This window comes from Leuciscus leuciscus, assembly GCF_965113295.1.
Source record: "Leuciscus leuciscus genome assembly, chromosome: 11".
NCBI classification, from domain to species: Eukaryota; Metazoa; Chordata; class Actinopteri; order Cypriniformes; family Leuciscidae; genus Leuciscus; species Leuciscus leuciscus.
Window position 1 is genome coordinate 29,904,707 of NC_138735.1, and position 12,572 is coordinate 29,917,278.

General features: G+C 38.4%; 1 protein-coding gene across 3 annotated transcripts in view; it reads left to right on the top strand.

Annotated features, from left to right (window-relative positions):
* The window catches only part of ankfn1b (ankyrin repeat and fibronectin type III domain containing 1b), an 88,804-nt gene that overhangs the window by 19,172 nt on the left and 57,060 nt on the right, over positions 1–12,572 (top strand). For all 3 annotated transcript variants that reach the window (XM_082183432.1, XM_082183431.1, XM_082183430.1), the window contains 2 exons: positions 765–943; positions 2,873–3,096. In XM_082183432.1, the coding sequence (XP_082039558.1) occupies positions 765–943; positions 2,873–3,096 (403 nt within the window). The remainder of the gene's footprint in view (positions 1–764; positions 944–2,872; positions 3,097–12,572) is intronic.

Here is a 12,572-nt window from a genome sequence, read left to right on the forward strand (position 1 = left end):
TTATTGGCACAGACCTCGATGAAATGCTCTGCAGCTGCTCCTCACATCTGTGCTTCAGCTTTCCTTCTTTTCTCTGTTTCTGTAGTTTTTGGGATGTTTTGTTGTGTGATTTATTGTATGTTGTTTTTATAAAATGCAGAACATATTTTTTGCGCTGTTGCTTTGATTTATTTGGCTGTTTTGGATCGTAAGCTCGTTGCATAACCCAGCGCCTGTTCAGATCACAGACAGACGCCGTCACATTCTGCTGTAGAATTTCCTGAAGCCGTTTGGAATTCACTGGTCCGTCGTTGCCAGACATTCACACATGAATGCGGCCAAATCTCCACACGCTGCTACACTCCATTCTGCATGCTTGAAGAGTAATGTTTTCAACATTACTATAACCTTTCAGATAGACCGAGACAGACTAGTTCATCTAATGCATGCAAACTTGACATGTTTCAGCTGTTTGAGATCATTTTAATCAATTTTAGTCCATACATTTAATATGGTTGTACTAATTATTAAACCATAACAATAAATAAATTGCTAAATAATATGAATAAACGCACTTCTTTATACCCTCAGAAGAAAATCACGTTAAACATAAAAAATAAAATTCACAACCACACACTTGCATAGTGCAGTTATACAGTGTAAAACATTAGCAAAATGTTCGTTCTTTTATTGTGGAGATTATTTCAGAAAATCATGTATTTGAATGACTCGGACTGTGATTTGATTATTGATCCGTTGGTTATGATTGCTTGTTTGTATTCCAGGTTGTTGGAGCGACGGCTGCAAAGGCCTCTGTTGGCCAAATCCAGAACATTACCCAGCATCCCCCAGTCCCCTGCTTCCATCCGTGTGCAGCAATCTGAGAACGTTTGTGAACGTCAACACCGCCCACGTGTTCCTTCCAGCCCCGGTGGTCTCGAAGCATGTACGCTGCCCCCTGCAGGTATTGCAGTGTGTGTGTGTTTGTGTTTGTTTATGTTTATTTGAACCGCGCACCCATGTTATCAAAACATATTTTCATTAGACTCTCGGTTTTGATGATTCTGCTGTGAACTACATGAAAACATGTCCAGCTCACATTTCACCTCGAAATCAAAAGGAGAAATAAGAGAAATTATATATTTATATTGCATGAAAGACAATATTTTTTCAATATTTTTAACTTTTTAAGCAGTTTCGTTTTTAATAATTCTTGTGTTGATTTTGTTTTAATTATAATCTCCATATTAAAAGTACACTATATAACACATGGCCCTCCAGTTATAAAAAAACAAGAATACATAGATTTTGCTAAGGAACATTGTTTTGGTTGTGCATGACTGCGGATGTATATGGTTTTCTGCACCTGTGTTTAGATGGAAAGGATCTCAAGATGACTATTGTAGCTCTACACATTAATAGACAGTATTTCCTTGATGATGAATTCCAGCGCAGCACTACAGCAACCAACAAAATGTCCTTTCTCAATCGATAATGCTTTACAATGAACTCTGTTAGAGAGCTACATATGACAAGTAATCTGTTCAATAAAATACCTTACTGACCTGTTGAGTGATGAACACGTTTACAACATTTCTAATCTCTCTCCATCTCTGAAAAGCCAAGCCAATGTTGATTCTTGTTTTATTACGGACAATAGGTTTAAGCGGCTCAATGTTCAACCTTTCAACCTATGACACGCATGAAAGTAGCCGGAGCAACTTTTCTCTATTTGTGGATATGACGAGACATGGGCGAGTGACGTATGTACGCAATTTCCCATGAAAACGATACCCTCGGGTCTAAAATATAAACGCGTATAATAGGCTTTTCATAGTGAATCAGTGTAAGACAATTCAAGTTTTGGAAGAGGGATTGATGATGTATTATTAACTCATTATTTAAATTAAAGTTTAAAGTTGCATAGTGTCCCTTTAGATTTATACTGTACATATTTTACATTACAACAATGGTTTTTGTTGTTTTCTCATTACAGTAATGAAATTTAATGAGCTAAAAACATCCTAAAAATGTTGCAGTGCAGAAACACTTTTTGCTACAAATAATAGGCTTCATTTTCTTATAATTTGGATTTTTTCTTTTGATTTTAGGATAAAATGTGTGTTGGTAGACTCACCCTCATATTCTGAATATTTTTTATTTTTCAGCATTTGAACGAGCAAGTTGATTTGTTGAGCAAAAAATAATAAATATGACTGAAAACATCAATTTGCTAGAATTGGCAGTATAGTTGTGAATGGACGACATTTCATTCGGTGGCTGGAACAAGAATCTTCCATTCACAACATGTGCGAGCGTTGCGCCATGTGCGATTTCAGCCGTCTGCGCGCTCTCGATATTTACTTGTGCCTTCACTGCTCAGCCAAATCCCCCCTTCGCTCTCTTTCTCACGCTTTTCTCCTCAATTCTCACAGCTGCGCTGCTCTTGTGTTAAGCTTCTGTGAAGGATTTTTTCACTGTCTCTCAAATGTAAAACCTAAAGTCTTTGGCTTCCTCCCCATTCCTAGTTGCTTAGCAACTGCCGTCGCCAACAGCGGAGCGTCGTGGCTGTTTAACACACACATACACTCCGAATCCCAGCCGTCACCCTCAGTGTGTTTGACGTGCTCATTATGCTGGGATCATGCCAAATGAGGGCCGTAATGTCTCATAGCAACTCTGACCCACATTTGACTGACTCAACTGTAATAAACATGAATAACTCTGTTCCAGCGGACTGACAGCTCCCTTATGTCCTCATCAGAGAGTCTGCAGATCTAGCCGCGAGGCAGGGGCTGCCTGGGAATAACCACCAGCCAAATAAAGTTAAATATGGCGTGTGTGATATTTCACTGATGTGTGATCAGAATCGTACCCGTCTGTCTGTCCTCAGGCGAGATGTGGCGGCTGGAAGATGAGAACGAGAGGGACGTCGCTCCGGGTGCCGTTGACCTGCGTCCGCGCTCTCAGTCGCCGTTCTCACATTTCCGGCGCCGGGCGGCGTATCTGAGGAAGAGCATGTCTGCGGATGATCACCTGGGAGATTCAGAGTTCGAGTCCGCCCAGCCGGAGGGGAGGAGCTTAGCCGATCCTAAAGTCAAACTGAAGAGGAAGTTTGTAAGTACTTGTGTCCAAACTTGCTTTATCCTAAACTGAGTTCACCCAAAAAATGCGTTCGGTCATTATTAACTCCGAACCTGTATGTGTTTATCAATTACCATGGAACCAAAATGTTTTTAATTTTTCTTGGATTTTTATTCAAACTGGTGAAATGCATTCAAGATGCTATATTTGAAATTAAATGCAAACGCAAATTAGACTTAAATTGTTCCTCACGCAAAGCTACACTCTCTTCTGCTCACCAAGGCTGCATTCATTTAAAAAAATACAGTAAAAATTAGGGCTGTCAAAAGATTAAACACAAACTTTTATTTTGGATGCGATTAATCGCTATTAATCTTTTGACAGCCCTAGTAAAAATAGTAATATTGTGAAATATTATTACTGTTTTCTATTGTTTTATTTTCTCTGTTTTCTATGTGAATATATATATATATATATATATATATATATATATATACAGTAAAATGTAATTTATACCTGTGATCAAAGCTGAATTTTCAGCATCATTACTCCAGTCTTCAGTGTCACATGATCCTTCAGAAATCATTCTAATATGATGATTTGCTGTGTGTAAATGTGCATATAAACACTTTTCTATATATAATACATATATTATACTTTTATTCAGCAAGGATGCATTAAATTGATCAAAAGTGGCATTAAAAGACATTTATAATGTTACAAAAGGTTTATATTTCAAAAACATGCTGTTCTTTTGAACTTTTTATTCAGCAAAGAGTCCTAAAAAAAGTAGCCCAGTTTCCACTTAAAAACACTATAATAGGGACCATTATTAATAATTGAGCACTAATAATAATAATTGAGCATCAAATCATCATATTAGAATGATTTCTAAAGGATCATGTGACACTGAAGACTGGCGTAATGATGCTGAAAATTCAGCTTTAATCACAGGAATAAATTACTTTTTAAATGATATCCACATAGAAAACACATTATAAATTGTAATAACATTTCACAATATTATACAGGTTTTACTGTATTTTTGAGCAAATAAATGCAGCCTTGGTGAGCAGAAGAGACTAGAAAAACATAGAAAAATTGTAATTATTCAAAACTTTTTCATGTAATTGAAGTAATTGAAGTCATGCACACAGAAGGTTTTGTATGAATATTTAATGTGGTGTGTATAATAGCGTGAAAGTCGAGCCCTCATTACCTGCCCGCATCGTGTAATAGAGGCTCAGGTGTTCGAATGCAACCTGGCTTGTGGAGAGGCTTCAGAAAGCTCAACACAAAACCAAACTGTGTATGAGTGTCACTGTTTCACAGGATGGGCTCTGCTTTGCACCTAATGGGTCGTCTCTGTTTAGGGGTAAGACATCTATGTGCATGGTTGGTTGTCTTAACTTTTTCTTAAGTTATCATCAGAACATCTGCATAACTTGGCAGTTTTAGGGATAAGAAATGTTTCATAGCAATATTTTGAACGCAGCCCTTCAATAAGTCAAATGATAAATAGGCTAACTATAAGCTGTATTGCACAAGACCATCTTAGTCCTCACAAAAAATGGTGGCGGACGGGCTTTGTATAAAATAACAGGAATGTTGCTCACAGCAGGCAATTTGAAGTCAGACAGTAATTGCTTTGAAATTTATTGTTTTTGTTATAAAAGCACTTTAATGTTTGTACCGCGGGGCTTTAAATGGGATGAATTTAGCGATGCAGCTTCTCTGAGATGGTCAGACTGTCTGAAATATGTGTATCTCAATTTTCACCCATTTTTAAAGGGTTAGTTCACCCTAAAATGAAAATGAAGTCATCATTTTACTCACCCTGCTGTTGTTTTCATGCATCAAGCTTTTAAAAAAAGACACAAAATGATCCTCACATGAGCTAATAGAGTGTCCTGACTCGAGCACAGAAGACCAACGGCCAAGGTCAGGGTTTTTGTTAACTAATGCATTAAATTTCGGGTTTTTTTTCCACCAAACCCTATCATATACCATATCATATATTTCATATAACACTTGGAATATACGGCACGTGTCGCATGGGATCATTCTGTGATATTTTGCATCTTTTCTTAAAGCTTGATGCCTGTCGCTATTCACCGCCATTATATGAACGAGTGTGAGCGGGACTTTTTTTCCTTCTTTCCTTCCTTTTTTTGGTCCGAAAAAGAAAGAATGGCATTAGAACAACACGAGGGTGAGTAGATGATGATTTAATTTTTATTTTAGGGTGAACTATCCTTTTAACACAGCTACTTTTTTAAAAATATAAACCTATATAAACTCACTAGTCAACCTCAAGTCAGTTGTCAAGTTGTCTATCATCTCATACCAATTTATGTGTATTTTATAAGCTCTTTTCCTCCCGAATCGTTCATTTTCAGTGTAGGAGTGTCATGGTACAGTAAACAGATTATTTCGCTTTTGTAATGTGGATTTGTTTCTGAAGAAGCACGTATACTGTACGGTTTAATAATTTTCACTACGCTGACACATTCAGAAATCGTTCCGGGGTTGCAGAATGCTTTATTTTCAGAGAGCTTAGTTGTAACAATTTTGTACAAACAAACAGAGCTTTGGCAGTCTGCCGACAACTGCCAGCTTAAAGAGGTTTGTTGGAGAAAATGGCTGGAAAAGCTTTTTGCTGCATTAGCTTGCTGTTTGAATGGTTACAGATGATTGGACACAGTGTGTGGACTTCTAGTGAACTTTACGTCCTTGATCTGTGTGTAAGAGAACTGTGTGGAGAGAAATGACATCAGCAGCTCCATCAGGAGGACGTTTGAATAATTCATTATGGATATTAATGGCAAGTATTTGTCATATATTAATCAAATATTTGAATGCATGATGATTAAATATTAAATATTCACATATTGGTTATGTGCCTTGAAGTTGTGTTTGCATGGCGACTAGAAAATCACAGGAATTATTATTTTTAATGGTCATGCATGACTCAACATGACTCAAGTAAAATTCAATGATACTTTACAGTTCTCATCCATTCAGGCAGGACTAAGGCTAAAGGCCCGTTCACACCAAGAATGATAACTATATTAGTGTTAGACGATATCGTTCTGTTTTGTCAGCAGCCGCTTTAAAATGCTAGAGCTCTTTAAAGTCTGTCTGTCAATGTTGTTATCGTCCTTGGTGTGAATGGGCCTTAAGACTAAAGAAAATGTATTTTGTGTGAAAATCACAAATAATGTCCAAGTCACATTTCACCCCCCAAAAAAAACAAAAACAAAAAAACACAAAAAAAATGTTTAGCATAAAGACAGTGTTATTTTTGTTGTATATTTTACTTTATAATTTAGCTTTATTTACCAGAAATTATTTTTATTTATTTTTCAGTTTCAGTTAACTCATTACTATAATATATATGGTTTTACTGACTTTAATTATGATTTTTGTCTTTTTTTTTTTGGAACTCCCATTAAGATATAACATTACAACAAATACTAACATGATGCATAAATCAAGATTTTACTGTAATGCAAACAAAATAATATCTTATTTAAATCATAATGACAATTTTTGGAGAAAGTGTGCGTTTTCTATAAGCAAAATATAATTTCTTTGTGTTGAAAATATGACCTGGACATTTTCAGGAGATTTTCTATGAAAGGGTTTATCATAGTAATAATGCAACAAAAAATACCATCCTTTAAATAAACATCCTAATGTAAGATATGTTTTTGTATTCATAACGTTGGAATAATTCCGAGAACAGCAATTTAAAATAAATTCCCAGAGGAATGTTTGTATTTGAGTTTTATGTGTAATTTTATGTCTGCAGTGTAGTTCTGCAAGCAGAGCTCTAGATGGCAGTGCTGAATAGGCATCTGTGTCTCTTAATGCTGAAATGATCATCAAAACCCTTCATTAAGAGCATGAACTCTTAAACGTTTCCAGAAATTACAAATGTACAGAAGACAAGCATCACTAATAGGAAAGGAAAGACAAATCTAGAAGAAATTGCAACGTTTAAAGTGTCATCTCTTTTGTATGTGCTGTTTTGTTGAAATGCACACACACACAGATGCACTAGCCCACACAAACACACACACACACACACACACACACACTCGAGAGGCGAAAGGCTGGACATTTTTTCCTCGCAGCAGTGGTTGCTGTTGGTTACGTGGTGAAACGGCGGCCATTAAGGGTCATTATGTATTTAGTTGTGGGGCGTCGCTCCCAAACTCATCCTCACACTCTTCCCTCTGAAGTTTGTCCTTCCTTTCCTTTCTGTTTTGTTCATGTCTTCCTAACAGAAAGCTTGTTACCTAATAAAGCAGTTTAGTTGACGCACTTAGTTTAAGTAGATTATAGATTAAGCTCTGGTAAAGTGTTGCAGACTCTCCATTGAAAATATGTTTGTATTAGTCAAAAGATGAATGAAATGCATCCTGACGCATGGTTGGCTGAATGTTTATGCATGTGTGAATGTGAATAAATTATTTGAATTGGATAAACAGAACCATCCCTCAGTCTTTATCGAATCAATTCATTCTCGTGAGAACTTGCTATTGGAATAAAAGCTAAAATCAACAAACATGTTTTTTCCCAGTAAACATCTTTTTTTTTTTTTTTGCAGAAATAAAAGATGAAAATGGATATAAGGAGTTTCTGAGAACAGTATTTGTGATGTTTTTGAGAGGGGGGATGGGATCGACACAAACACACAGAAAGAGAGAGATGCTCTCAAGCATCGAGTTAAAAATATGAGAAATCCAAATGTTAACTTTTTTGGATATTGATTAACTTCAACTACATGTAATTCACTGTGTGCGACAGATTGTAAACAACCACGCTAGCAACATTGTTGCAGTTTTTGTTTGGCAAGCAACACTTATATTTCCTTCAGAAAATGTACAAAATCTATTTTTGTGTCAATTATGGAGAATAAAAACCCCTCTGAAAAAACCCTTTGAAACAATTTTCACTTAGAAATTGCAAGTAAGTTTCACAAATAATTACAAAGAATATGCAACTCATTGAACTAAGCGTGACATTTTGAAGTACAAAGCCTGAAATGGTAAAATGCACTCCAATAATCTTCAAAAAAATCATTTTTTACATTGTAGGCAACTAAATTGTTTGTGAATTATGTTCCATTCGTCTCTGCCCTGATTGCGTATTAATCAATTAGAGATGTATGATTGTTGATTACGAGTTGTCTTCTTTCTGTATGCACACTAATAAGGGCTTGACAAATCACACTTTATGGATTTATGTCACCCACAAATCATTTATTCACCCTCATTTGTTCCAAACCTGTTTGATTTTCTTTCTTCTTTAAAACACAGAGATGTGTGCTGGTCGCTCTTCTGCACGCAGTTGTAAGCTTCAGAAAGAAAAAAATCTTTTATTTGACTCATGCACTGGATTTCAAGTCTCCTGAAGTCTGATAGCTTTATGTGAGGAACAGACCGAAATGTAAGTTGTTATTCACTGATAATCTTGACGTATTCCCTCACTCTCCTAGACACAATCATAAGTTCATTAGAGAAGCAGCAATGTGCAGTTCTTAATGAATCATTCTTTTGAGTGGGATCTTTTCAATGACTCAGTTGAAGTAGTTCATTACTTCTTATTACCATAATTACATTTTGTAGTAGCAATAAATTAGCAATATGCATTTCTCGAGTGAATCACTCTTTTAAGCCCCTTTCACCCCGCGCGTTGATCCCGGGAAATTGCCATAAAAGGGTGCCTTCTGTGTGAATGCAAACACGTCCCGGGATCAGGACCTAGTAACATTACCGGGATCAGTCCCGGAACGCACCCTGTGTGAACAAAAGCCAGGACCAATGCCGTAAGGGATGTAACGTAGTGATGACGCACGGGCCTTTCTACAACCTATCCCACAGCAAATGGGGAACGAGCCACTCGGCAAACCCAGTGGCGCTACTGGGGAGTATGGACTCGTCTTCGTGTAGAAATGACGAAGAGTTATCAGCAGAACTGACATCTGACAGGAGTTATCACATCCTGACGTCACGTGTCTTTACAGGATGTGTGTGAACGCACTCACAGGTTTCCGGAAAATCACTGGCAGTGTGAATGAACCAAAATCAAACAACCCCGGGACACATTATCCGTGTATTCTCCGGAATCACTGTGTGAAAGGGGCTTTAGAGTCAGATTTGTTTTAAATGAATCAGTTGATCACTGATCTGACTGATCCCGTTCTACTCACTGTCTTTATTCAGTCACAGCAGTTATTATCAGTGAGTAGTGACTTAAATTATGGTTTTCGCTTCATGCAAAGTGTCCTTTTTTGAAGCTTGAAAGCTTCGGTCTCCACTCACTGTGATTGCATGGAAAACAGCAACCAGCGAAGCCTTTGGAATTCCTCCTTTTGTGTTTGGAACGGCTTTGGAATGACATGAAGGGGAGAAAATTAATTACATAATTTTAATTCAGAGAACTGGTCCTTTTTAATTCTGGGTTGTCATTTTATGAAATCCTGCAGTGAAAAAGTCTCCTAGAGTGTGATGTTTTTTATTTGAGTTGTGAAGCAGCAGAATCGTGTCTTGGTAACCTGCTCTTGTTAGCGGTGTGTTGACGTATGGCTGTATACATTTACTGCGGTCACAGTGAGCTGCTCTATTCATCAGTGTTAAATAATAACGCTGCACTTACTGACCCACACTGATTGATTTTATTGCTCTTAGGTTGAGCTAGTGTACTTGCGGTAGAGTGTTTGGGGTTTGTTGTGCGCAGGTGGACGGCTGTTAAGATGGACAGATTCAACTGCTGTATTTCTGCTGTCAAAAAAATGATTCCAGGTTAAGTTTAGCTTTGAAAGCGTGCAGTCCTTTTTTACATACTTGATGTGTGTTCTTGAGTTACTGTGGCAGTCACTGACCTCATTACTCAAGCTTTTTTCAAATGTCTGCGTCATTAAACCAGATTTTGTTATTATTCAGAGAGCTAGCTATAAACATGTTGACTTGAACTAACTTTATAGCCTGATTCCATCCAGTAGTAGACCTGAAAGTGAAAACTTACCTTAGAAGGAAGAATTTTAAAGCTAATGCACGCTATAGCACCCCTTGTGGCAACGCCGAGAATGCAGTGCATACTTGCGTTGTTATAAGTGGACACACACTGTAATGATGTTTTTCTACTGTAATTAAAGGGTTAGTTCACCCAAAAATGACATTTCTGTCATCATTACTCGCCCTCATGTCGTTCCAAACCCGTAAGAATTTCTTTCATCTTCAAAACACAAATGAAGATATTTTTAATAAAATCTGAGCTATTTCTGTCCCTCCATTGACAGTTACGCAACTACCCCTTTGACGCTTCAAAAGTTTCATCAAGAGATCATAAAACTAATCCATATGAATCAAGTGGTGTCGTAAATATTTTCTGAAGTCACACGATTGCTTTATATGATGAACAGATTTAATTTAGGCTTTTATTCATATATCAACATTGATCAGCGAACATAAACAGAAGATCACTCGAACCTGCTTGACGCGTGAGAACAAACCTCATTGCAGAAGGTCAAACGTGCTGCGTAACACGAGAATGAACCTCATTGGTTCTTACTGAAGCTCAAACGTGCTGCGTAACACGAGAATGAACCTCATTGGTTCTTACTGAAGCTCAAACGTACTGCGTAACACGAGAATGAACCTCATTGGTTCTTGCTGAAGTTCAAACGTGCTGCGTAACACGAGAATGAACCTCATTGGTTCTTGCTGAAGCTCAAACGTGCTGCGTAACACGAGAATGAACCTCATTGGTTCTTGCAGAAGCTCAAATGTGCTGCGTAACACGAGAATGAACCTCATTGGTTCTTGCAGAAGCTCAAACGTGCTGCGTAACACGAGAATGAACCTCATTGGTTCTTACAGAAGCTCAAACGTGCTGCGTAACACGAGAATGAACCTCATTGGTTCTTGCAGAAGCTCAAATGTGCTGCGTAACACGAGAATGAACCTCATTGGTTCTTGCAGAAGCTCAAACGTGCTGCGTAACACGAGAATGAACCTCATTGGTTCTTGCAGAAGCTCAAATGTGCTGCGTAACACGAGAATGAACCTCATTGGTTCTTGCAGAAGCTCAAACGTGCTGCGTAACACGAGAATGAACCTCATTGGTTCTTGCAGAAGCTCAAACGTGCTGCGTAACACAAGAATGAACCTCATTGGTTCTTACAGAAGCTCAAACGTGCTGCATAACACGAGAATGAACCTCATTGGTTCTTACTGAAGCTCAAACGTGCTGCGTAACACGAGAATGAACCTCATTGGTTCTTGCAGAAGCTCAAATGTGCTGCGTAACACGAGAATGAACCTCATTGGTTCTTGCAGAAGCTCAAACGTGCTGCGTAACACGAGACTGAACCTCATTGGTTCTTGCTGAAGCTCAAACGTACTGCGTAACACGAGAATGAACCTCATTGGTTCTCGCTGAAGCTCAAACGTGCTGCGTAACACGAGACTGAACCTCATTGGTTCTCGCTGAAGCTCAAACGTGCTGCGTAACACGAGAATGAACCTCATTGGTTCTCGCTGAAGCTCAAACGTGCTGTGTAACACGAGAATGAACCTCATTGGTTCTTGCAGAAGCTCAAACGTGCTGCGTAACACGAGAATGAACCTCATTGGTTCTTGCAGAAGCTCAAACGTGCTGCGTAACACGAGAATGAACCTCATTGGTTCTTGCAGAAGCTCAAACGTGCTGCGTAACACGAGAATGAACCTCATTGGTTCTTACAGAAGCTCAAACGTGCTGCGTAACATGAGAATAAACCTCATTGGTTCTTGCTGAAGCTCAAACGTGCTGCGTAACACGAGAATGAACCTCATTGGTTCTTGCTGAAGCTCAAACGTGCTGCGTAACGCGAGAATGAACCTCATTGGTTCTCGCTGAAGCTCAAACGTGCTGCGTAACACGAGAATGAACCTCATTGGTTCTTGCAGAAGCTCAAACGTGCTGCGTAACACGAGAATGAACCTCTTGGTTCTTACAGAAGCTCAAACGTGCTGCGTAACACGAGAATGAACCTCATTGGTTCTCGCTGAAGCTCAAACGTGCTGCGTAACATGAGAATGAACCTCATTGGTTCTTGCAGAAGCTCAAACGTGCTGCGTAACACGAGAATGAACCTCATTGGTTCTTACAGAAGCTCAAACGTGCTGCGTAACATAAGAATAAACCTCATTGGTTCTTGCTGAAGCTCAAACGTGCTGCGTAACACGAGAATGAACCTCATTGGTTCTTACTGAAGCTCAAACGTGCTGCGTAACATGAGAATGAACCTCATTGGTTCTTGCAGAAGCTCAAACGTGCTGCGTAACATAAGAATGAACTTCATTGGTTCTTACAGAAGCTCAAACGTGCTGCGTAACATAAGAATAAACCTCATTGGTTCTTGCTGAAGCTCAAACGTGCTGCGTAACACGAGAATAAACCTCATTGGTTCTTGCTGAAGCTCAAACGTGCTGCGTAACGCGAGAATGAACCTCATT